Source organism: Mesoplodon bidens (assembly GCF_964165515.1).
Source record: "Mesoplodon bidens genome assembly, chromosome: 12".
Lineage (NCBI taxonomy): Eukaryota > Metazoa > Chordata > Mammalia > Artiodactyla > Ziphiidae > Mesoplodon > Mesoplodon bidens.
In genome coordinates this window covers 42,925,884-42,952,396 of record NC_138168.1, presented here as the reverse complement: position 1 = coordinate 42,952,396, position 26,513 = coordinate 42,925,884, and the positions used below count along the sequence as shown (strand labels likewise).

At 35.3% G+C, this 26,513-nt stretch overlaps 1 protein-coding gene across 1 annotated transcript in view; it reads left to right on the top strand.

Moving 5' to 3' along the window:
• Positions 1–26,513, top strand: part of SEC63 (SEC63 homolog, protein translocation regulator) — a 66,824-nt gene that overhangs the window by 15,848 nt on the left and 24,463 nt on the right. Inside the window, exons 2-13 of the mRNA XM_081250793.1 lie at positions 5,594–5,693; positions 10,518–10,632; positions 11,962–12,074; positions 15,922–15,983; positions 16,576–16,634; positions 18,318–18,368; positions 19,391–19,499; positions 21,790–21,884; positions 21,984–22,116; positions 23,475–23,567; positions 24,240–24,394; positions 25,717–25,864. Of these exons, the coding sequence (XP_081106919.1) occupies positions 5,594–5,693; positions 10,518–10,632; positions 11,962–12,074; positions 15,922–15,983; positions 16,576–16,634; positions 18,318–18,368; positions 19,391–19,499; positions 21,790–21,884; positions 21,984–22,116; positions 23,475–23,567; positions 24,240–24,394; positions 25,717–25,864 (1,233 nt within the window). The remainder of the gene's footprint in view (positions 1–5,593; positions 5,694–10,517; positions 10,633–11,961; positions 12,075–15,921; positions 15,984–16,575; positions 16,635–18,317; positions 18,369–19,390; positions 19,500–21,789; positions 21,885–21,983; positions 22,117–23,474; positions 23,568–24,239; positions 24,395–25,716; positions 25,865–26,513) is intronic.

The window sequence follows — 26,513 nt, the reverse complement described above, 5'->3', positions numbered from 1 at the left end:
CTATTCAGATTCAGGTTAAGAGCATAACAGAAGCTTTAGTTTCTCTTAGTCTGTTTTGAGATTAGGGTGACTAGGTAAGCGATAGTTTTGGATGTCTGGAGCACTGAATTCCCAGTTTTCCATTTCCAAATTATCATTTTCATGCCTTTTCTATTTTGAAGTATTCTTGGAACCAAACTGCACTATTATAGAGAAACGTGTTTTCCTGTTTTTTTTAAATAAAAGAACAAAATTGTGCCAACAACGAACGAGTGAGCCAGTGTCATCACATTGAGGTAATATATTCTCAACTAGCTGCAGAGAGACTTTGGGTAGCTAGAAAACTGATATATAATGTCTTCTAGACTTTTTGGAATATTGAATATAACCTTTTGATTCTTGGTACTATTTTCTTGGACCCCTTAGGGATTTAGGATTACTTTTAGGGGGCCCTGAACTTTGGAAAGAAGTGTGGTACATTTTTTGCTTTTAAGTAAATTATGTTATCTCTATATCATTTTGCTTTATTAATTTTAGTAATCTATATTGCAAGGTATATTCTAAAATTTATTTCTCAGTGATTTTTATAATCCTCAAAATATCAAAATATATATTGATATATTTATTTGAACTGAAAAATGAAGTCAGACTTTTTTGGACCAAGTTTGGTTTGCCTAATTGGTTTAACAGTGAGGACTGCCTTTGTCAGTTAGGTTATGGAGCATGTTTTTTCTATAAATTGAATAACTGAAGATAATCTGCAACTTCCAAGTTTTGAAAAAATATACTTAAAGTAAAAGATAAAGCTATTTTACCTAACACTGTGCCATATTGACAGCAGTGTACTTTTTATTTTTAAAACTAAGTTTCAGTGTTTAGAGTTTCAACTCTTTGAACATATGGGATATTTACAATTTGCTTATAAATGAAAGCGTAATGGATATTTTACTCTTTTTAGTAATTTATCAATTTGTAATATTTATGTTGCCTTGATAACACACGCGCACACACACACATACGGGTAAAAGTAGCAGCAGAAATTTTAACACATAAAAAACCTTATGGATGTGTTAAACTTCACTGTGGTAAAATTACTGATGTTCTTTGGTCATACGTGCCAAAGCATTTGGAAGTGAAGTGTCTTGATGTCTGCAACTTACTCTAAAAAAAGGGGAGAGGGAGGGAAAGCAGGAACTAGAGATAAAGCCAAGAGTTGCAGAATGTTAATAGTTGGTGGATTTAGGTGAAGGGTATTGTTCATTGTAATATTCTTTCAACTTTTCTGAAGGCTTGAAAATTTTCAATATAAAAATTTGGGAAAAATAGTCACAGGGAATAAAACAAATTAATTTGAAGAAGTATGTGTCAGTATTATAAGAAATGACTTACCAGGATAAAAATATATTACATTAGGATAAAATTATGTGGGGGAAGTAGAATGAAGAGCTTGTTCATAAATTTCTGTAAATGGATGATGGTGGATATGAAATTGCTATTATGATTTTTAGATTTCATTGGTACATTTAAAAGCAATGAAACTATTTTATTTTAAAATATCAACTTATGTCAGAAACAACATCTTTTGCAACTCTTCAAACTTACGATGAAATCTATTGGTTAGATTTGTCAAATTAGAACTCTACAAGAGGGTACATGATTTTTAAAAATTCTTTTCGGGCTTCCCTGGTAGCACAGTGGTTGAGAGTCTGCCTGCCGATGTAGGGGATGCAGGTTCGTGCCCCGGTCCGGGAAGATCCCACATGCCACAGAGCGGCTGGGTTCATGAGCCAGGGCCGCTGAGCCTGCGCGTCCGGATCCTGTGCCCCTCAACGGGAGAGGCCACAACAGTGAGAGGCCGGCGTACCGCAAAAAAAAAAAAAATTCTTTTAAAAGCAGGCACACAGGTTTGAAGACCGGATCTGGCTAACATTCTTTCAGCTCTTCAGGTTCTAGGAATATGGTGCTAAGGGTTCACTCAGTTATACTACAGACTGACAGATCATTCTGCATGACAGGTGGATATGACTGTTTTAGCAAAGGCACTGTATAGCTTATGAAGCACAACCATAGTAACCTGCCCCCAAGCCTGGACTACTCCTGTGGACATAACAAACTTCATGATTGCTGAGAGCAATCATCATATGTTGCTATTTTTTTTTAAATCACAGAATTGTTTTATGACCTTGTAATTTCCCTTTTTTATAAATGTGAATGATTTCTTTTAAAACTATATTATAAGTTAATGATATTACTTAGGTAATTTTTGCTGCCCATGAAACTAGTAATTCTATAAACTAGAAGTTGATAAATGAATTTCTTTTTATTCTAAGTGTCTTTAAAAAACTCTCAAAGTACTTTTTTTTTTCTTTTCCATTATGGTTTATTACAGGATATTAAATATAGTGCCCTGTGCTACACAATAGGACCTTGTTGTTTATTCTATATATAATAGTTTGTATCTGCTATTCCCAAAGTCCCAATCCGTCCCTCCTTGTGGAAGGACTTTACTTTTGATAGTTACTTTGACTTGAGGTCATTCGTATAGAATTTTGGAATGTGTACTATGAATATTGAGTGGTGCTGGATATCACTGTGTTACTGTGTAAACTATACCCCGTAGTACTTACTGATTATTTAAATATTCTACTAAAAGGTTAAGATACAAATTTTAGATCGGAAGAGTGAGGCATACAAGGTGCATGTATACATTGTGCAAGACTTTGGGGACTGAAAACCATGTGTACTTTCTCTTGGACAGAAACATTGGGAGAATATTATTCCTTTGAATAGATCAAGCCATCTGGTTAATAAAGAGACTTCAGCATGTTCTTATAACATGTTTCCTTGGTTTCATACTTAAAGTGGGAGACTGTGGAGGCTTAATTTAATGAAATCCAGATTTAAAAATCACCAGTGGTGTTTTCAAAAGTGTCCATAATTTAACTGTGAAAATCAGAAAATTTACATTACTACCATTTCATTTTCAGACCTGTTCAAGTTTTGTCACTTGTCTCAATGATGTCCTTTATAGCAAATGATCCATTTCAGAATCACACATCATCGCATTTAGTTGACATGTTTCTTTAGTCTCCTTCAGTCTGGAACACTTCTTTAGTTAGTTTTTCCCTGACTTTAAAGATTATAGGCCAATTATTTTGTAGAATGGACCTGAATTTTGGTTGTCTAGTATTTTCTCATTATTAGTTTCAGGTTATGTATCTTAGAGAAGAATTTCACAAAACTGATTCTGTGTTCTTCTCATTGCATTCTGTTAGATGGTATATGATTGCATTTTGTCTCATTGCTGGTGATGTTCACTTATCACCTGATAAGATGTTGTCCACCAGATTTTTTGTATTAGTTTCCTATCATTGCTGTAACAAACCACAACCTTAGTGGCTTAATATTACACAAATTTATAGTTTTGGAGGCCAGACTTCCAAGGGCGGTTTTACTGGGCTAGTGATTGTGTTGGCAGGGCAGGTTCTTTCTGCAGGGTTTAGAATAGAATTCTTGCCTTTTCCAGCTTCTGGAGACAGCCTGTATTCTTTGGTTTGTGGCCTCTCCTTCCATCTTCAAAGAACATCACTCCAGCCTCTGCTCGCATTGTTACATCATCTTCTCTTTGGCCCTCCTGCTTCCTTATAAGGACCCCTGTGATTATATTGGGACCACCCAGATAATACAGGATAATCTTCCCATCTCAAATCTTTAATTTAGTCACATCTGTGAAGTCCCTTTTGCCGTGTAAGGTAATATATTCACTGGTTGTGGGTTTTAGGATGTGGTAGACATCTTGACAGGGGGCAATTATTCAGCCTATCACACTTCTCCACTGTAAAATCATTCTTTCCCTTTTGTAATATTTTGTGGGAAGATACTTGGATCTCTGGTTCCCGTTCGCGGAGAATGCTATTTAGAAATCAAGATCTGGGTGCTAGGTGTGCTCACTGCTATTGAGATGTCATTGTTCCTAGGTTCACTTAATAGAGTTAGGGAATGTGTATGTATGTGTATAGATCTACATCTATATTTCTATATTAAAAGATATTAATTAGTTCTTACTCATATCTTCAGTTGCACTCTAATACCACAGAGTTCATTCATGTTTTCTAATTTTTCACATATGTAACTCCCTTCTCTGACAGTGAAAAGCTGACTGCAGTTATCCTTAATATATTAACTTACTTGATAATTCTCCCTGCATATTACCAGTCTCCTTTTCTGCCACCACCCCTCCCCCTACATGGATCGCTCTTCACCACACATGTTCTGATACCTCCTGCCACATAGCTCTCTCATGTGGATTCTTTCCTGGAAGCATGGTGATAACAGGGTTGGTGGGCTTCTTATATGGCAGCTTTGGAACATTCTATTATATGCAAAGTTCTCTTACTTACCTGAGATCTCATTTAAGGACTTTGGTTTTGTAGTTTTTTAATATTGTGAAAAAATTTTTATTTAGTTTTAAGCAGCTGGACTCAGTTTAGATGATCTCAGTTTTGTTGGCAACATCCAAAGCATCATAGTCAGTAGCCAGTCGAACATATACCTTCTTCTCTCCATCAGCCCTGATCAGGGTGTTGACCTTGGCCATGTCAGTGTTGTAGAGCTTCATAGACCGTTTGATTTGGTGCTTGTTGGCTTTGACATTCATAATGAACCCAAGTGTATTGCTGTCTTCTGTCTTCTTCATGACCAACTCCCTGCTCAAGGGAAACTTGATGATGACATAGTGGTTAAGCTTGTCTCTCTTCCAAGGATAAACAGGCTGCCTTCGGGGTGTCTTGAGCCACCCAGAAAGTGGGTAACATGCAATCTTCTTTTTTTGTGTGTGGATATGGATGCTTTTTAGCACTGCCTTCTTGGCCTTCCAAGCTTTTGTTTTTGTCTTTGGCTTTGGAGTGGCATGGGCTTCTTACTTTGCTTTCTATATAACATCTTCATGAAAAGGTAGATTTTTATTTTAAAACTTAGCAAAATTTTTTTAAACTTGGGAGAGTTATTCAAACCAAGTGATTGTGGTGAGCTTAGTAAAACAGTATATGATATGTTGGCTTTGGTTTAATTCCTTTTTAATTGAATTGCAGATTTTTCAGGGGGACTAAAATAATACCTTTTGTTATAACTCTTATATAAACCTATTTTAACTTCTTATGGGTTTGGGTGACTTTTCTCATTTAACATAATTATTTTCATATTTGAAGACTATCATTTCTGCTTGGCTTCCTTAATAAAGTGCACATTCCAACTATTTTGCACTTTTTGTTACTTTTATAGCAGAAGGGGAAGGAGGAGAGAATTTCTCAGAAATTACTGATTATATAACTAAATATTTTGGGTTCAAGTCAGTTTTTAATTTTTTCAGTTAGAAGTCTCACATGAAAAATGATTGCCTGGTAGTCGAATAAAATTTTCCAGATAGATCATTTGTTCTAAGTGGTAGAAAATTTAGCCTATCTTGTGAATTTTTCTTAAAAGTTTAAGTAGAGAGTACTTTGATGTTCCAATATAATATTAGCATGATAATGAAGGTTAGTATGGTTTTAACTCTGGTTTTGCCTTCACTGTGGAAACCGTTGAACTATTACCTTATTTTTCTTTTTTTTGACAGAACAAAATCGATTAAAGAATATCAGAAAAGTATATGGAAGATGTATGTGGTATCGTTTACGGTTATTAAAACCTCAGCCAAATATTATTCCTACAGTAAAGTAAGTAATTGATTTCAATAAAAAACATACTTAGTGCTTACTCTTTGCTAGGTATCATATAAAATAGGGGTATAATGATGAATAAAAACATGTGTTTGTAAAGAAATTATAACCTTAGTAGGGGTAAGATGTGATTAGTAAATTTGAGAACAGTCTGAACAGAGTGGTTGAGAAGTTCAAAAGAGAGAGAGTGTACTTCTGACTTGGGGGACGAGGGGAGAAAGAAAAGTCAAATCTTGAAGGAAGATCTTGTATATCTTGTGTCAGGATTTGAATTTTGTCTTAAAGACTATGGAGGAATCTTTAAAAGGTTATCGAAAGCACGGGAGGTGACAGGGTCAAGTTTGCATTTCATGGTGATTGAACTTTTTGAGCACATACTGTGTGCCAGGTGCTGTGCTAGGATTTTACATGTTATCTCATTAGTTTTATGTTAACTTCAAGGTAGATATTTTTGCTTTTACTCAGATGAGGAAACTGAGACTAAGAAGATGAGGTAACTTGACCAAGTTCCTGCAGCAAGAAGTGGTGGAGTAGGGACCTAGTTACCCTTTATTTTTGCAGGGCCATCTGCTTAAACAGGCCATTAGCATGTTTAATTAGAGTAGGTGTCTTTGGTTTTTTGAGGCTGTGGGATATGCTGGTTAGCCTGGGCTTTGGACCTTCACCCTAAGTCATCAATTTACAGGTAACAGATGAAACTGAGGGGAAGTGAAAGAGCTGCCATTATTGGAGGACTATATCCTGTGAATTACCTACATATATCTATCCAGTAGGTAGGAGGACAAGACCTAGCAGAGGATATTAGTAAAAGTGGATCCAGTTATTTTTAAAAATTGGTTTAGGGCTTCCTTGGTGGCACAGTGGTTGAGAGTCCGCCTGCCGATGCAGGGGACATGGGTTCGTGCCCCGGTCCGGGAAGATCCCACGTGCCGCGGAGCGGCTAGGACCGTGAGCCATGGCCGCTGAGCCTGTGCGTGCGGAGCCTGTGCTCCGCAACGGGAGAGGCCACAGCAGTGAGAGGCCCGCGTACCGCAAAAAAAAAAAAAAAAAAAAAAATTGGTTTAAATGATGATGATAGTTTTCAACATATGTGCCTGGTTTAGTTCTTTTGTAGAGGGAGGGAAATCTTAGCTTTGGTGTTAGGAGTTCTTCAATGGTGTGAAACTAAAAGGCAAAATTAGTGTTTACAAGAGTAGTTTCATGTTCACTATGTATTCCTTGCTATTACTTCTCATTTTTTGTTTTTTTTTTTAAATTTATTTATTTTGGCTGCTTTGGGTCTTCGTTGCTCGCGCGGGCTTTTCTGTAGTTGCGGCAAGCAGGGGCTACTCGTTGTTGCGGTGTGTGGGCTTCTCATTCAGTGGCTTCTCTTGTTGCGAAGCACGGGCTCTAGGCACGCAGGCTTTAGTAGTTGTGGCCTGCGGGCACAGTAGTTGTGGGTCACGGGCTCTAGAGCGCAGGCTCAGTGGTTGTGGCGCATGGGCTTAGTTGCTCCGCAGCATGTGGATCTTCCCGGACCAGGGCTCGAACCCATGTCCTGTGCTTTGGCAGGTGGATTCTTAACCACTGTGCTACTAGGGAAGTCCTTGCTTCTCATTTTAAATTAAACTTTTATGAGGCAGCAAGGCAGATATTTTTGGCTTTCCAGTCTCTTCTGTTTTGGGCTTTGGTCAACACATTGTGGGTATCTGAACCTCAGTTCTCAAGAAAAAAAAACCCAACTTTGTGATGTTCTCTTTAATAATTAGTAAAGAGATTTACTTAAATAGAAGTACAGATTAATGGATGTTTAAACAAGGAAGAATTAAATAATACTGGTAGAATTTTAGATAAGGTCAGGAACCATCAAAACCGCTTTGCTACTTAATCTTGAAGCATTCTTTCAAAATTAAGTAGTCATTGTGTAATACTCTAATTTCTGGAAGTTGCTTAAAAGAAAAAACACAAGACCTCAACTTAATTACTGAAGCTGTATGTAGGGGAAATGTTTGTCTTTTAAGGGAAACCAAACATGTTTTTAAAAAATTGGGCACAGAGCATGATGTAATCTGTTATGTTTCTACTTTTGGTTTGGCTCTCAGGAAATTAGAGCGTGGTTTTATTGGTTGTGGTAGTTTTCATCAGCCTGCGGATTCTGTCATGAACCTCTTCTCTCTTCCCTTTATTCTTTGGCTCAGAGAGCTAGACGCTACATGAAGAGCATCTAACACAGGGTGTAGTGTGTTTTAGGTGTTTTGTTCCCTTTCTCTTCTACCCTTGTTTGCTTTAAAATTTTACTTTAGTGGTTTTCAATTTTACTTTTATCTTTGTTTTTTGAGCTTTGTAGCCTTTTGGGAAAGTTCACAAAACAAAATGTGGAGTTACTAAGTTTGTGTGGAAATAAAATATATTTTCAAGTGTTCTTTAGCATATTGAGGGTATTAGCAAACTTTGGGTTTGAGTCAAAAGTTACTGTTAAATTATTTTCATTATTCATAAAATAAGTAGTTATTGTGTGCTATGTATGTGTCAGGTATTATACTAGGCGCTGATATACCGTGAGTAACATACTAACAAGTAAACAAGTGGTGAAAATAGAGTTTAGTAAGGGTTGTAAGGGGCGGGGAGGGTATGCCATGAAAGAACAGAGGGAGGGCTCTTAACTGGCATGAGATAGAGAAGATTTCCTTGTAAGTGAGGTCCTAGTTGAAAGCTGAGACTTGGGTTAGAGTTACTAATAACAGCAAATAGCTACCATGAATTGGTTGTTTACTATCTGTGAGGCACCTTTTAGGGGCTTTACATACCTAATCTTATTTAATTCTCAGACCCACCCTAAAAGTTGGAAGTTGAATTGTAAAAGGCTAAGCAGCTTGCCAAGATCTCTAAGTTAATAAGTGGTAAAGTTGGGATTTGACTTCAGGTAGTTTTTGCTCCAGAGCCTGTGTTCTTAACTACCTCTCCCTAGATAGCCAGGTAAAAGTGGGAGTATTCCAGGTAGGCCTCCCTCTTCGTCTTTGGACATACAGATAGTATGGAAAGCAGCTTGCAGTATTATGCCCTTAATAAGGTTTAGAGCATTAATTTGGCCAGATAGAAAGAAATTTGCATCTGAGTGCCATCTCTGTTTGTTACTCTGACGTTAGTCAGAACTGAGTAAGATCCTGTCCACGTGCTCAAGGAGTTTGCAACGAGCCAGAGGAGGAAGGTCATGGTTTGTGCTTCTTTGTGACTGTAACCATGGTCTCCCCATTGATCATCTTAACAAGGGTTAAGGATTGCTTCTTGGAGGATAGATAATTTGAGTTGAGTCTTGAAGGATGAATATAGTTTGGATACGCAGCAATGGGGAATGGGAATTCTAGGTTGAAAGACCCAAGAGAGCAAAAGCATAATGGTGGGAAAAGCTTAGGGAACTGTGGGATATGGGGATTTATTTTGTTTGAAATACTAGGGTGATAAAAGTAAGGAAGTAAGTTGGAACTGGATCCTGGAAACTCCAAATAAACACGTTTAAGTTAGGTTCCTATCAAGAGAGCTTAAACACACGGAATGTTTTCTTTCTGTATTTGAAAATAGGTCACTTCAGTTTTGTTTGATTAGGTCTCCTATGATTCATTTATGTCTTTGTTTAACAGTTCCTACCTAATGTAACAAACTGTGATACAAAAGGTGTAAAAAAATTATTCAATTTCATCATTAAAGATAACCACCATTAAGATGATTTATCTTCTATATTTTTACTTATAATAAACTTTTATTTACAAAGAATAGGATTATATTATACATACAGCTTTGAAAGCTGTTTTTCTAATTTAACAGTACAAGGTAGATAATCTTCCACAGCAAATATTTTTAGTGTCTAGATAGTATCTCTCTATGGATGTACTGTTATTTATCTGTTCAGTACTCTATTGATGGACATTTATGTGTGTGTGTTTTCAGCTATTAATTATACCTGTAACCACCCTTTTATACTTTATAAACTTAATTTTAGTTTATTTCCTTCTAAATTTCTTGAAGTGGAATAGATGATAGTTAAAAAGGTATACACTTCTTTAGGGCTTTTGATAACCTTATTGCCAGATATTCCTTCAGAGTGTAGAATGTATGAGAGTTCCTTTTTACCTTAGCCTCTCCAACACTGGTAATATCAATCTTTTAAATATTTTTACTAAATAGAACATATTGAAGAGAAAAGAAATTAGTTTTTTTTCAAACTATATGTTCTTTTATATCTTTTTTTAACCTGTTATGCACGTCTTTCTATATCTGTTAGCTAAAAATGTTCTATTTTGTGGCTATATCTTGGTTTATTTAATTAGTCTCCTATAAATGGTTTATTTAATTAGTTTCTTATAAATGGACATTAAGGTTGTTTCCAAATTTTTACTGTTATAAACAAGGCTACTTATTCATCTTTGCACAATTGACCCATTATTTTTCATAGTTTATCTTACTAAAAGTGTAATTACAAGGTCAAGAGCAATTCTTTTTTACATTAAATGGTTAACTAAATACTAAGTATTAATATATTTTGATGTAATGGAATGGGTCCAATAAATTAATGAATACATTAATTTCTTACTTAAAATTCTGCAAATAGTAACTGAGAGAATATTATATGCCAGGCACTGCTAGATTCTAGAGAATTCAAAGGTGACAAAAGATGCTGTCCTTATTGTGTCTTACAACCCAGTGGTTATAGAATTTGAGTCAATAGCACAGTGACATGAGACTACTTAAGATCGTTTTATGCCTTGCCATAGTGTCTTTTAGAATCTTAAAGGAAAACCATATAGTTGTATTTATTTATACTTCATTTATCTTTTTTCTAAACAGGAAAATAGTTCTGCTTGCAGGATGGGCATTGTTGTTATTCCTTACATACAAAGTTTCCAAAACAGACCGAGAATATCAAGAATACAATCCTTATGAAGTATTAAATTTGGATCCCGTAAGTAGTATTTTATATAGTCCCTTGAAAATACTCTGGGCCCACAGCCTAAAAGAAATTGAGCTGTGCCTAAGGAAATCAGACTCTGGTCAGTTAAAAAAGGTACCTAATCCATTATTATTCTAATGCATATATATTTTTAAAGCCACAGATGTTTATTGCCATCCTATTAAGGGTTGGTTTGTAATTGCTAAAATGTAAAAATATCTGAAGATGAGAAGTTAGTGTATTTTTAAAAGATATTTCTAAGGTTGGTTTAATGCAAAGTTAGAAGCAGGAGGTTTATTTATGTTAGTTGGATGGGACCCTGTGTTAGTTGACACTAAGGCAGTGTGTTGGTGTCTTTGTCATAGAAATTCAGGTTAATCTTGAGCGTACCTGTTAGCTGACTTTCTTGATTGAACTTGAGTGATGGGTCCCAGTAGAAAATTGGTCTTTTAAGTTAATCAGTGGAAAGTTAGAACTGAAATGAATGCTAGAGATCATCTAGCCTTTTTTCTCATGGAGAAAATGAGGCCTGGAAAATTTGTGTTTTGTCTGGGGTCCCATAACTTCTTAGTAACCAAGGTGAATCTAGTGCCCTTTCCATTTTTTCCCCCATACTACTTTTTTTTTTTTACTTCTAGTCTCTCCTCAGTAGATGGCTTGATCCAGAGATTCATATGATACACAGTAAGGAGTGTGTTAATCTTCTAGTTTTCTGCTTTGTAGAAGAAAATTTTGCATATCATCTGAGTTTTCTTATTGTGATGATCATGGTCATCAAGAGAGATTTTTTAAGATTAAAAGGTTTGGGGGCAATTTAATGCCATAAAAAATCAATGTGAAAAATTTATTCACAGAAATTGAATCTAATTAGGAAACAACTAAGGTAAACTTATTAAGTATTTACTTAATATTAAAATATTGGCAAGCAGGTGAAACCAGAAATTCTTCAGATTTTTTTCTTAGAAAGGAAGTTAACCTTTGATTTGAGCTTTTTTCAGCCAGACTTAATTTACTGTGATCATTCTTTGATATTTAAATGTCACTATCATTTTATTTTATTTAAATGGCATTATATAGTATCAGTCTCAAATCGTCGGTGCCTAAGGTACTGCGTGGCACATACTAGGTGCTCACTAAAATAAAATATATTGGACAAAATGAATATTTTTATTTAAAAAATAATGCGGGTGAAATTTATAGGACAAGGTATATATAGGATGAAAACTTCATTTTCTGTTTCTGAAAATATTGAGTAGTTCAATATTTTAAGTTCAAAGTGGGATGGATTATGTTTTTACAGCATTGTGCTTATTTTTACTAAAACAAAGCCTTTTCTTTTAGGGGGCAACAGTAGCAGAAATTAAGAAACAGTATCGTTTGCTGTCACTTAAGTATCATCCAGATAAAGGAGGTGATGAAGTTATGTTCATGAGGATAGCAAAAGCTTATGCAGCGTAAGTATTATAGGACCTGTTACACATTTTTAGGAGTGGTAAAGATAGTTTTCTATTTGAATAAAGTAGTAATAAAATAGTTGTCATACACTTTTATTAAGCGCCTCATATGTTGAGTCTGTCATTTATGGAACTACCTGGCAACCTTGAAGTGTTAATTAGCCAAACCTTAATTTTAAGTAACTTACAGTAGTGCTTTTGCCATGTAAGTTGGTTAAATTAAGTAATAAGTGATGTGTTAATTGAGCTGTTTTCAAAGCATCCTGATTAGAAGAGATATACTTGCACCTTGTTTTCATTTCTAGGCTTTTTGTTAGGCTAGATCTATTTCTTTTATTTTGGCTTGTAGCTTGTCTCATTTAAACTGTAAACTAAAGATGAGTTTAATTTTGGGGAAACAAGATAGAGTATATAAAATTTGGAGTAATTCCTTGAGTATTAATATTACAAGAGTTAAAAAGTTAGCTGGACTCTTCAGGAATCATAGATATATCCCACACAGCTCTTATGTTGAATTAAAGAGTAAAATACAGACAATATGTTATCTGTTTTTTGAGGACTCGGTGATGTATATAATTTTGTAAGCTAACTTAAAAAATATAAGTAAATAATAGGATATGCAGATATAATAGCAGGCTGTGAAAGTGGAATGTGAATGACAAAAGTTTGGGAAATATCTTGCGCATTTTTGTGCTTAATAAAAGTATATTGACCGTGTCTCCTCTCTGCCTAGCCCGCCCCCCCTTTGTGGATTGCTTGTTATCTATGTGAATATGGTTCTGTAATAAAGCAATACTTTCAGGAGCTTCTGAAGTGTACACTACATTTTCTTTTCCTCGCAGCAGACGTCCTCCAGATTGCTGTCTTTCAGTTGGTGTCTCCTTTTCGCCTTTTTTCAGTGTGTCTCCTTTAAGCATTTACCCTTGTTGCACAAGTATTGCAGTGCCTTAGTTGCTGTCTTCAGGTAATTTAAGAAGAACTGAAGATTTCCAGAGGAAGTCAGATAGCCTTGGTTTCCCTGTATAATTGTCCACCCCACCCAGAGCTTTAGCTATTGTTTCTTTCAACTTTCTGTCTCCTAATCAGATTCTTTTCCCCAAAATAATTAGTAGTTTTAATTTTAGTGCTTTTGGTACAGTTATTTTTCCCCCCCTGAGTTTTCAGGTATTGTAACACTTTCAAGTTCATGATTTTGTTCTCAGGTTACTGGAAATCTGACTCTATGATGTTTGGTCACTATTCTAAGAAGTACAGAAGAATAATGTATGGCCTTTGGTTTTAACTCAGTTACATGTTCAAGATGTAGAATGTTTTGTATGTAAAATGTCTTAAATAGTTGATGGTCTATCAGACAAATGAAGAATTAAAATGATTATGGGACCCGGAACTTTGAGTTATTGTAACTTGTACAAGTATAACTAGATTAGTTAAAAGGGTGCATTTTACTGAATATAGGTTCTGAGTGATTGAAGCTGCAATCTTATGTATAACTCTACCAGCCTAAGTTATGTAATTCAAGCAACTTGTAGAATGCAGTTATAAAAAACTCATGATCTACAAAGTTTTCCAGAATTTGCCTTGGTTATTCAGGCTGGTTTCTCTTCCCTTATTCACTCATTATAATAAACAAGCTGGGTCATTCCTATTTCTTCAGACCAGATTGTAACTTAAAGGAAAGGAGGTATGGTTATTTTTGAGGAGTTAGACCAACTATTGATATCTGATTCATTCTTCTGGATATAGTTGGGATTTTGCTTTTGGGTGTAAAATCTATGTTTAAACTACTTTATAACAAGTGGGCAGCATGATTTACATCCTTAAAGATATTTTGATTTTTAAAAAGTATGTTTTCATGTGTTCTTACAATGAATATGTAACTTAGCTCTACATAGCCAACTCAGGCCCCTCACATATAATTTAGTGAAAGCATTCTCTGGGTTAGGATTTATAAACTGAGGTCCCTGAAACTGTATACAGAACTTATGTGTGTTTGTAAATGTGCATTTTTTTCCAGGGCAGGAGGGGCATAGGTTTCATTAGATTCCTAATAGGATCTATGATATAACCTCCCTCCCCCAAGGTCAAGGGGTATAATCATGTTTAGGAAGCTTTATACTCACTGAATTTTAAAAAATTATGTTAGCACCATTGGTATTGTTTAAGCTTGTTATATATAAATTATACTGAAATCACATAGCTTTTAAGTACCTTAAGTCTTAGGAATGGATACTGAAGCACTAATAAGTAGCCAAAAATCAGTTGCTTTCTTACACTGACTTTTTAAAAAATGGATAATTCCTTTGAGTATACAGGATGGTTACACAACAGTTGTACAAATGGTTTAATGAATGAATTAATGGAATTTTAATCAGGTGTGTATGCAGGTTGAAAAATCAAGTGCTTCTCTGATGAGAGCTGTGCTTTATTTTGCAAAACCTAAGGGCATTGTATAGAGAACAGAACAGTTTATGGTGCTGCCATCATTAGAAAGTCAGGAGGGGACAGAGATAATTATTTTGGGGAAAAGACTCTGATTAGGAGACAGAAAATTGAAAGAAACAATAGCTAAAGCTCTGGGTGGGGTGGACAATTGTACAGGGAAACAAAGGCAAAAGTTTTTGAAAAACATTCCTCCCTTAGCAGAAAGGAATCTTAGCACCACTGCTTATTAACTTGCAGTCTCTCTAATAATGCCTTTCATTGGCTCCTGTATTTTACTGCAGCCTTAGGTCAAACAGTGTAAGTGGAGTTATAGTTGAATAAGGACTAAAGGCATCAAGGTTCTTGTTTTCATAAATGACCAAATTGATAAGTATAAAAATATTTTCAAATCATTGAAAAATTTTGCAATTTTATGAAGGTTCTCCTGCATTCTCTCTCTCAGTTGGAGCTTTGTTGAATAGAAAATTCATTGTATCTTAAGTGCATATGTTCTGGGAAATAGAAATATGGCTAAAATTAGATTTGGACATAAACACACTCTTTTGCCAATTGGTCTGCAAGAATGCCTTCCTTATTATGTTATTGGTCATTTTGTGTGTATGTGTCTGCCTTGTCTCCTTAGCAGCATTGTAAAGTTTTTGAAGGAATTGAAAATTTCTTTTCATTTTTTTTTTTTTTTAACATCTATACTGGGACCTGGAATAAAACTACTCTCACCCTGTGCCTTGAGCCATTGCCTAGGTCAGGGGTTGTATTTATGTTTAGGTGTTTAAAAAAATCACTGTCACTTTCATATTGCTTGGGTTAAGAAGCTGTTGCTTTAGCAGGTATTTTCTTAGTCTTGCTGGAAGTTGGCTTAGGAGAAAATTGTGATCTTAGCACAATGCAAATGACCTTTTCCAAAGCAGTGGAATTTTATAGGTGTTATTATTTTTTTTTGAGAATGTGGTGCCAGTTTTGAAGGGATTATTATTAATCATGTATTAAGTTTATATTTAAAAATAGATATATATCATTATTAAAGTAAAAACATGCCCATTGAAGAAATTTTGGGAAATATCTGAGCGTATAAGATTTTTAAAAGTAACCTATAATCCTTCCTCCCTGCCTCCTTAGAAAATGTAGTAGCCTTTAAAGTTAAATCTTCTGGCTAGAACTGGCTAAACCTGAGAACCCATGGGCCAACTAGGAATTTGTATCTGGGCTCAATAGTTAGCATTTTCTGTTAATGCTGAATTTCTTATCTTCCTCTCCCCCTTTTTTTCTGATTTCAGAGAGTTCTTTTCTTGATTCTCTGAAATTATCTTTAAGAAGTAAGTTGGTTAGTTAATGGAGTTTGTGTATATGAGTACTTATTTTTCAGATATGGCTTTCTAATTTTGCACCTTTGTTCCTTTTATGCTAGTTTAACTGATGAAGAGTCCCGGAAAAATTGGGAAGAGTTTGGAAATCCAGATGGGCCTCAAGGTGTGGTAAATGATGATTAAAAAATACTGGGGTTATGATATGTGTATATTATAAAAATGTTAACTAGATTGAAAAGAATGTTTTGATTTTCTTAGTTTGTGAATAGGAAAATTACAACCACAAGGAGTTAAACAAATATGTAAATTGAGTTCTCTTTAATTAATTTTTACTTTATTCTTCTTTCTAGAGATTGGTTTGAAAGATAGAACTTTGATTGATTTGATGAGGAAAGTAGCCACTGTCATTATTCTTCGTTTCCAGTTAGTAGTTGATAAAAATTGGATGAAAAAAATCTGTTTTTCTTTACTGACTAAACATTTTCTCATATATTCATAGTGTTTACATAAACTTAAGACATATAAAAGCATTTAAGTGTTCTGGGAAAAAGGAATTCACATACTTAGAATTTTTTTTTCTTCTGGAAAAATTTCAAATTTCAAATATAAACCATGTCCATCAACTTTTGTGTAATGGAAACACATAATAAGATAATCTTAAAGCTTTTTTGGAGGGGGTGGGGAGACGGAATTTGGGGATATAAAGAAATAAAACTGGAAATGGAGACTCTTCAAAAATATTCTTCCTATTTTAGCCACAAGCTTTGGAATTGCCCTGCCAGCTTGGATAGTTGACCAGAAAAATTCAATTTTGGTGAGTACATTTAAATAAGACACTATAATGTGTTCGATATATCTTGGTAATATAAAGAGAGCTTTACAAAGAAAATACTGTATGCTGTTTTCAATTTAACTGTGTATTGTGAAAACTTTTTGCATAATGGAGAAAAGAATCGTTTCCTATTATTAGGTTGTTGGTTTGGGGCAGTATGTTCTAGTGTAGGGTTCCCCCCCACACTGTGTAAGGAGTTCCTTACAGTTGTGGTGATTTCTTGTGGAGGTGGTTTTAGATTGGGTCCTACCCTTGGTTTAGGGAACCACTGTTTTTTTATGGTATCTACATTTATCTTAAGTAGCGCTCAAAATTTAAGTTATCTTTTATTCCACATTTACCCAGGCTAAATTAATTTTAACGTGTGCTGACATAATGATATATATTACATACGGTACTTCAGGAGACAGCAGGATATCAGACTTCAGTCCGTGATAGAGGCTGCAACTCTGAAAACGTCAGGAGTTATCCTAACCTATTGTTCAGGAATTCCCTACTTCTCCTTTCTTGAAAATAATTATCTAGGAGCTATCTTGTTTTTTTTTTTTTTGCTGTACGCAGGCCTCTCACTGTTGTGGCCTCTCCCGTTGCGGAGCACAGGCTCTGGATGCGCAGGCTCAGCGGCCATGGCTCACGGGCCCAGCCGCTCCATGGCATGTGGGATCTTCCCAGACCGGGGCACGAGCCCCTGTCCCCTGCATCGGCAGGCGGACTCTCAACCACTGCACCACCAGGGAAGCCCCTAGGAGCTATCTTTGAAGCAATAAAAAAATCCATGTTTTGTTTTGAAAATGGCTATTTAGTGTTATTTTATGGCTATTTATTTACATGTTATTTTCCAGGGTATATAGTTGCTGTATATAAGCATGTTTATCATGCTTAGGGTTATTCAGGGAATACTAGAGAAGAGAAAAGATAGTTAGCTACCAGATTTGAGATCAAGCAGTAGGACAGAAATCTAAGACCAATAGATAGAAATTACATGCAAACAGAACATTATGTGTTCTGTTTGATATTTAGGCAAAGAAACCAGCTTCTGCCATTTATTTCCAAGGCACTAACTACTTGCCAAGGTATGGATATATAATACAGTTGACACTTGGACAACAGGGGCTTGAACTGTGTGGGTCCACTTAATACGTGGATTTTTTTGATAAATACGGACTACAGTACTGCACAATCCATGGTTGGTTGAATCTGCGGATGCAGAACCACAGGTAATGGGGGCCAACTCTGAAGTTAGAGGTGGATTTTCCACTGCAAGGAGGTTGGGGAGCCAAGCCCCACATTGTTCAAGGGTCAGCTGAAGTTGGCCCTCCCTTTCGGCATGTTTTGCATCCATGGATAAAGAGGCCCTACTCTTTTATCACCACTTTATATAAAGGACTTGAGCATCCCTGAATTTTGCTATCCTTGGGGGCCTTAAAACCAGTTCCCCACGGATACCCAGGGTTGACTATATATGCTGCAGGTTCCCTATCTGCAAAAGGAAAATAATAATGGTACCTTCCTCTTAGAGTTTGAACATAAGGATTAAATGAAGTACTGCATGAGGAGTGCTTTTAATAGTGCTTCCCCCATGTAAGCCTCAAAGTAAGTGTTCGTGGATGTTGTCATAATTTACCTGATGAAGGCCATAATTTTTTCTTTGCTTTTCAATTCAAGGTTTTACTTGTCTATGGATTGGCATTCATGGTTATCCTTCCAGTTGTTGTGGTAAGTTCCAACTCTTTTTATTAACATTTTTTAGGGAACGGAATCGGTGCATGCTTTGGAGTCTCCTTATAAGATTGTAATTTGTATTAGAATATAATCCATTAATCCTTGAATTTTAAGAATCTTATATTCAGTTATACTTTAAAGGTCTTCTAAAGGTGACATACCTTTATATGTTAAAATGAATCTCCTCCTGATCCAAAAATTACACATAAATGAGATAGTACAGATGTATTTAGAATTTTAAATGAAAATCTTCCATTACCACCTCCCCCAACCCCATTTCTCTGTCAGAGATAATCACTGCTAAGTTTGCTTCCTTGTCAGGTATTTTTCTATGCATTATGTATATATACACGTGCACATTTTTTTTAAATGTGATCTTACTATATGTATTGTTCTGTGACTTTTTTGCTTCATATAGGGGTACAACATGTAGAACAACCTCATTTTTAAAAACAGTTGCATAGTACCTCAATACGGAGGTACCATAAAGTTTATGATTTTATTGTTTATTACTCTTATGACTGGTGGTGTTCTTACTGATCTTACGGTTCCAACGGGTCCCATAGTGAGGCTAACAATTAACCTGTCTTGCCTTCTTCATAGGATTGTTGTGTGAGAATCCACTTGTGTGGAATAATGTGAATGAAAGTAGTATATCAACTATAAAATTGCTCCTATGCTTATTTGTCAAATATTTATTGAAGACATGCTATGTGTGAGGAACCAGCTTGTTGCTTATAGCAGTGGGTTGTTTCATTCCTGTTTTGTCTTTAAACAATTTCTAGCTGAAACTTAAATGTTTTAATCATATATATGTAATGAGGTAGGTTGGTGTTTAGGCCTCAGGCAGCATAAATATTTACCAAATCATTTGAAATATGTAACAAAGGCATTTGTTCTAAAGAGCAGGTCTTTTTATTGGTTTATGAACATTTAGAAAATTTGACCATTCTGCATCAAAGTTAACATTTATCATAGTTTTTATGCTTTATTTCTGGTTTAATTTTGTGCTTTAGGGCTCTTGGTGGTATCGCTCAATACGCTATAGTGGAGACCAGATTCTAATACGCACAACACAGATTTATACATACTTTGTTTATAAAACCCGAAATATGGATATGAAACGTAAGTAACTGTGATATTAGATTATTTTCTGAGTCATTTATGTAGAGTTGATATATATTCAACTGGAGAAATTCCATTTAATAGTTTTAGGGATATTCAGTTCATTATAGCTAAAGCTGGAGGAAAATGCTAACACCTTTTATCATATGTCTTAATCTGTAGTTCTGTTATTCCCATTTTACTCAGCTATATGTATATATCAATACATATTTTTTTCCCTCCAGAAATTTTATGGTAAAACTTCTTGTGGGCTAATTTTGTAATAATACCAGCTAACATTTCTTGAGTATTTGTCATTGCCAGGCATTGCTAGCTACTATGCATATATTAACTCATTTAATCTTTGTATGCCCCCATAAATAAGTGCTGTTTTTAAGCACATTTTATAGATGAAGAAACTGAGCCCAAGGGTACACAGTAAGTGACAGAGCTAGGATGGAACTCAGGTAATGTGGTTCCCAAGCCCTAAACCAGTACATATATACTGTGTTAATCGTGTGAAGTATGTAGAGGTCTTGGGTGTGTTAAAAGAAAACTGCCAGAATATTTCATTCCCAGAGTCTTATTTCAAAATTCATTATGAAAAAAAAAAAGTACCATCCTAAATAACTTTCTTTGATCCCATAAAGCTAGCATTATAAATTTTATCCCTGGAATATATAGTGTTGCCTTTCAGAATCACTGCTCTGTGGAAATCATACACATTTCCCTTCCCTTCCTTTAAAAAAAAAAAAAAAAAGTAAGTTTTAAATTGTGCCTCACTGGAGGATGCATTTTTGTTCCAAAACCTGAGTGGACTTTTTCGTATTTCATATTTGCCAATTTTACCACCTTTCTTGGTAGTGAGAAAGAGATTCCTCAGGATCATATGACTGTGTGAGCTGATCTTGTGTTTCTGAAGAATGAACTGATCTTATATTTCTGAAGAATGAGCAGATCTTTTATTTCTGAGGAATGAGTGAATGTTACCTTCCCTTATGTACATGTATGACTCTTCCTTACACTGGATCGAAATATTAATATATAAACATTCTCCCTTATGAAACTGTTTCATGCTTGTAACCTGTTTTAATGTGTTTTTTGGATCAGTGATCTTGATTTCTATTTCATTTCTGAGGATGGTACTTGGCCTTTCACAATTAATTCTATCAGAAAAGCTTTGTTTAGCTGGTGGGTTTGGTTATATATCCTTGGTTTTAGCATTGGCACCATTTATATAGCTGTCTTAGTTGTTTTCATTCAAACATTTGAGGGTAGTAATAGTAATAGCTCACATACATTACTATGCTGACTGTGTGTCAGGCACATATGAAGAAACCAAGGCCCACAGAGAGGTGAAGAATATTGTTCTAGGTCATTCAGCTACGCACTTAACCTCTGTACCGTCCTGCTTTTTGTGAGGATGTTGCATGTATTTTCTGCTGTAAGGTAAGATTGATGACTATAGTGCCAGTCATTAAAGAACTTGTATAGGCCAACGAGAGTAACGCTAATATATGTGACCTCACATCATGTGTATTTCAAGGAACACTTCCTACAAAACCCTCCAGGGTTCCATAATAAAAATTTCTGCAAATTACAGTATATTGTAGTTTACTCGAGGCTCTGAGGAGTCATGAAGTGAAGAAACCTGAAACTCTTTTTAACTCTTATTTCTCAGCTTTATTTAGCCATGGAGTCCCCGCCCCCCCCCCCTTTTTTTTTTTTTTTTTTTTTTTTTTTTGTGGTACGCGGGCCTCTCAGTGTTGTGGCCTCTCCCGTTGCGGAGCACAGGCTCCAGACACGCAGGCTCAGCGGCCATGGCTCACGGCCCCAGTCGCTCCGCGGCATGTGGGATCTTCCCAGACCAGGGCACGAACCCGTGTCCCCTGCATCGGTAGGCAGATGCTCAACCACTGCACCACCAGGGAAGCCCCCCCCCCTTTTTTTTCACAAAGCAGTTAGTAACATCACATAGAATACTTCCTGCTATAAATTTCTGTGGAACACATGCTTAGGTCTAGAAACAGATGCTATTTGTAGTGATTTTAATGCACCTAGTTGCTTCTGGGCCCTTAATTTGATGTGTATTTCTATTTACTTGTGATAGGTAATATTGCACACATTTTAAAAAGTGAGACATTTCTTTTGTTCTGAGAGAGATTAATGCTTACTGATAGTGGAGTTCAGATGATTTTAGCATTGTATGTGATTGGAAAACTGCCTCACTCTAGGATTAATCAAGTATCATGGGAGGCAGATTAATGGGTGAGCAAATTTATTTTTCTTCGTATTTCTTTTGTTTTCTTAGGTCTTATCATGGTCTTGGCTGGAGCCTCTGAATTTGATCCTCAGTATAACAAGGATGCCACAAGCAGACCAACAGATAATATTCTAATACCTCAGGTTAGGCCTGTCTCCCAAATGCCTTGATAAACATTTAAATATATAAAGTTAATGCTTTTTTAAGTATACATTTTAAAATAATGATTTTATTTACTCTAGCTAATCAGAGAAATTGGCAGCATTAATTTAAAGAAGAATGAGCCGCCACTTACCTGCCCATATAGCCTGAAGGCCAGAGTTCTTTTACTGTCTCATCTTGCTAGAATGAAAATTCCTGAGACCCTTGAAGAAGGTATTTGTGATTCTAATATCTGTAGGGTTTTAGTGGTACAGAAGAGGTGGATTTCATTAGACCTCGTGGTGCAGTGTTTTTTTTGTCACTGTTCTTTTTTGCTCAATCAGATAATTACTCAAGGACCTTTTAAAAACAAATCTATAAGCTACATACATAATTACTTCACAAATTCTTTGAAGGTATTAGTAAGTCAGATGTTTTGGCAAATGTTAACATGTTGTATTTCAAGGTGAGAGAATACTCTCTATGAAAAATGTTAAGTCAGTTGCAGATTATACAATAATTCCTGGTGACTTTTAAAAAAGGATTTTGTAAGCCTTTTGGGGCAAGAAAAAAAATGGATTTTGACAACAGATGTGTCAGTCACCGCCACCAGTACCACCATCATACTCCAGCAGTAGTTACCAATGAAATGTCTGTTTAATCTTTATTTAAAGCTTCATGAGTACTTGAAGCCATCTATTCTACTTAAAAGAAAAGCAGTGGATTGGGACAGTGGTGTTTCCAGGGATGTCATGAATTTGAGTGTCATCTCTTTTCACTTGCATTATTTCAATTGGAAGTTTTAAAAGAAAGTTATTATCCTTAGGCAATTTTCTTTCTGAATGAACCACCACCCCTCCCCCCCCACTTTAAGCTGATAATGCAATCAAATGCCTTTGAAAACAAGGTCAGTTGATGCTCAGTGATTAATGATAGGATAGGCTGCTTATGATGGAATCAAGGAGTGCTATTTAGGCATTGTTTATTGAAGTTGCAAGTTAACTAGTAATTCTGTTCCTAATGTTCTGTACAGATATGAAACCATCTCAATTTTTACCAATTATCTAAGAAACAGGGAACAGATTTTTTTTTAGGTTGAGTACCAACCCCAATGGATGATCTTAATGGTTAACTATTATATGCAGTATAAATGAAAGTGTCTGTCTCCCTCCTCCTCCTCTCTCCATTTAGTTGACATTTATTCTCAGTCTTAGTCTTTGGACTTATCCATAATTATACTTATAGGAATTTAGGTACACAAGAAGAAGAATTTTGAAGTTCTTAAATTAGTAAGATTATAATTAAATTTAAGATCAAGGCTATTTCCAAAAAAAAAGGTAGGGAGTAATTTATAAAGCCCAAGACCACAATATTAAGTTTGCCTTTGAAACATCTAATTTGAGGTAGGGTTTTCTGATTGATTTTTGACATAGTGCTGCCGACGAGGAACTATTGTGTTCAACCTGTAATATTCTGAGGTCATGTGAAAAATTTGTGTGACAAATTTAGCATTCGTCTTGGATTACAGGTGATAAAGATGTTTTAATCATAAAAGAAGAATGATTTGTTTCAGGTGTTTTATTGTTTTGTAGATCAGCAATTTATGCTGAAAAAATGCCCTGCCCTACTTCAAGAAATGGTTAATGTAATCTGCCAACTAATAATAATGGCCCGGAGCCGTGAAGGTGAGGAGGAAGCATAATTATGTTGTACTTTTTCTTGCAAGCACATACAGATTACACTTCATAGTTTTAAGATTTTTGGGTGCTTAGTATAATTCTGTGAGATGAATCAGTTTTCCCAGTTTTGTTCATGGTTTTTCTTATTTCTTTCCTGTATTTTTCATATGTAAAGTATGGTGACTTATGTTTTTTGAATTTAATTTTTCATTGTTTTATTGTTATTAATTGTTATTTATTGTTTGCAAAGATTTAAAATACCCTTTTCCTTCCTCTTAGTAGTTTTAGAATTAGGTTAACAATGAGTTTGAAGTAATTCTTTAAGTGATATGATGATGATGCATCTGACATGTAGTGTTTTTTACATAATGGAAAAAAGAACGAGAGAGTTTATTTATGGTCAGTAATGGAAAGAGAGACCCTTAAAAAAGAGATACTGGTTGTGTTTTGTTGTTATGGATGATGTCAGTTTTTGGCATGACATCAGTATGTGCATTTGACCAAGTTTGTGTATTTTCGGTGTCTTACCCAGTAACTTTTAAAGGAAATTCGACACTGTGATCATAAAATTTGAGATGTTAAGGATGTTCACATGAATTTGTTTTTGTGATGAATTGTGTACTCCTGAACATATAAAAAGTCCAGACCTGTGTTTGCTTTTCTTCTGTTCTTTCTAAGAAAGGGAGTTTCGTGCTCCAACTTTGGCATCCCTGGAAAACTGCATGAAGCTTTCCCAGATGGCTGTGCAAGGCCTTCAGCAGTTTAAGTCTCCCCTTCTGCAGCTCCCTCACATTGAAGAAGACAATCTTAGAAGGGTTTCTAATCATAAAAAGGTAATTTGCTACTTTAAAATTAGTTTTAAGCAGTTTGTCCTGTCACTTAAAGGTAACATGAATGAAAATTTTTCTAGAAATGGTTACTATGAACTTAGATTTACAGTGTTTTAAACTCTAAAACTATCCCTCAAGTGATTCTGTTAATACTTTCTTGATTAAGTAGCTGTTATAATATTTTACTACTGTAGTGGTTTACTTTGGGGGTCAGTGCATTTTAGCAGTCAACACTTTCTTTGTTCTTTATGTTGCCAAAAATAAACGTACTAAGTAAAAATGCACTGTATACGTTCCATTTATTTCATTCGTGGCTTAAAGTTTGGGTAATAGTTTATTGGTTGAGTCTGAGCAAAAAAAATGAAGCATTCAAAAAATAAGTAGATCAAATACAGATAATTCTTATTTAGAAAATACAATCTGTATATAGATTATGATAATAAATCTTAAGATATTTCAGAAATGTAATATAAATGAAAACTTGAGGAAATATAAGAAAAAGTGGAATGAAATTGTAATTTTGGTAGGAGATTTTAAACATTACTTAGTATATATTGATATTAGACAAAGTAGGCAGAAGATAGACATTGGATTTGATAGTGTTAAGGTAGAACTAATAAATATATATTAGAAATTTGCATCAGAGTTCTCTCCTTTCGAGTGTGTTACTCTTATAAATTTGATCACATTTTAAGTCATAATTGTAAACTTGAGAATTCAAAAGCAGGCATTTCACATGCCTCATGAGCTAATCCCTATCGGTGAAAGTAAAAATTAATAACTGGCACCAAATACTCAGAAATTAAAAAACCCTCTCCTGAGTATCCATTTAGCCAGGCTGGGCTTTACTGCAATAACAGATAGCTGCATTTAGAAAATAACAAAAATGAGAGTATTGCATAGTAAAACTTAAGGGTGCATGCAGCTGTTACATGGACATAAATTCATACTCTTCAAGGTTTTTATCATTAAAATTAAAAATAAAGGTCTGCAAACTGAACAAATCAAATGACAGTCGTTCTTGCTTGGGTCAAGAGTTTATATGAATGTTATTATTTTTTTCCTCTAACTTTATTTTTTTCTAATTAAAAAAAGTAGCTGTGTATTAACTTTGTAATAAAAAAAATTCTTAAATTTAAATTTCCTTGGAGAAAAAGGCCGTGAAATGCAGTGAAGTTGTATTTTCTGCTTTGAAATGTATATAATCTTAACATTTTTCTAAAAGTCTTTGGATTTTGTTTTGGTAACCATGCTAATAATTTTCCTTTTATGTAAAGTTATATGACTTCGGGATTTATTTTCTTTCCCTCTCTTTTTAAATTTAGTACAAAATTAAGACTATCCAGGATTTGGTGAGTTTAAAAGAATCAGATCGTCACAATCTATTGCACTTCCTTGAAGATGAAAAGTATGAAGAGGTTATGGCTGTCCTTGGGAGTTTCCCATTTGTGACCATGGACATAAAATCACAGGGTAAGTGGGAGGTTTCCCATTGCTTCCCTTTTGATAGATTGGCTTTTGTTTATTTGGCTCAAGGTCCTCAAAACACTTTATTTAATAACTTTTAATTAGACGTTGCAGAACTGTAGTTTACCTGTCAGATTTGCTGTGATGGAAGATGTTGTATACTTATTAGTTTTGAGAACCCTACTTTTATTATCCTCCTAATGGGCTTAGGTTTGAGGATGCTTCTGTTCTGTAGTTCAGCTTTCAAGAAGATCTTAACTTTTCAAAGAATGAAAGAGATTTCTAGATGTAATGAAGGATATTTGAAATATATCTATTGTTAGTATAAGATACCTGCTTAGTTCTAAAATTAATTTTTAAAAAACCTAACTTGTGGGCTTCCCTGGTGGTGCAGTGGTTGAGAGTCTGCCTGCCGATGCAGGGGACGCGGGTTCGTGCCCCGATCCGGGAAGATCCCATGTGCCGCGGAGCAGCTGGGCCTGTGAGCCATGGCCGCTGAGCCTGCGTGTCCGGATTCTCCACAACGGGAGAGGCCACAGCAGTGAGAGGCCCGCGTACCGCAAAAAAAAAAAACCTAACTTGTTTATATTAATTAAATCTTGAAAATCACCATGCTCTGTGCCACACTTACGTGTTTTTCTTGACTTACTTCTGT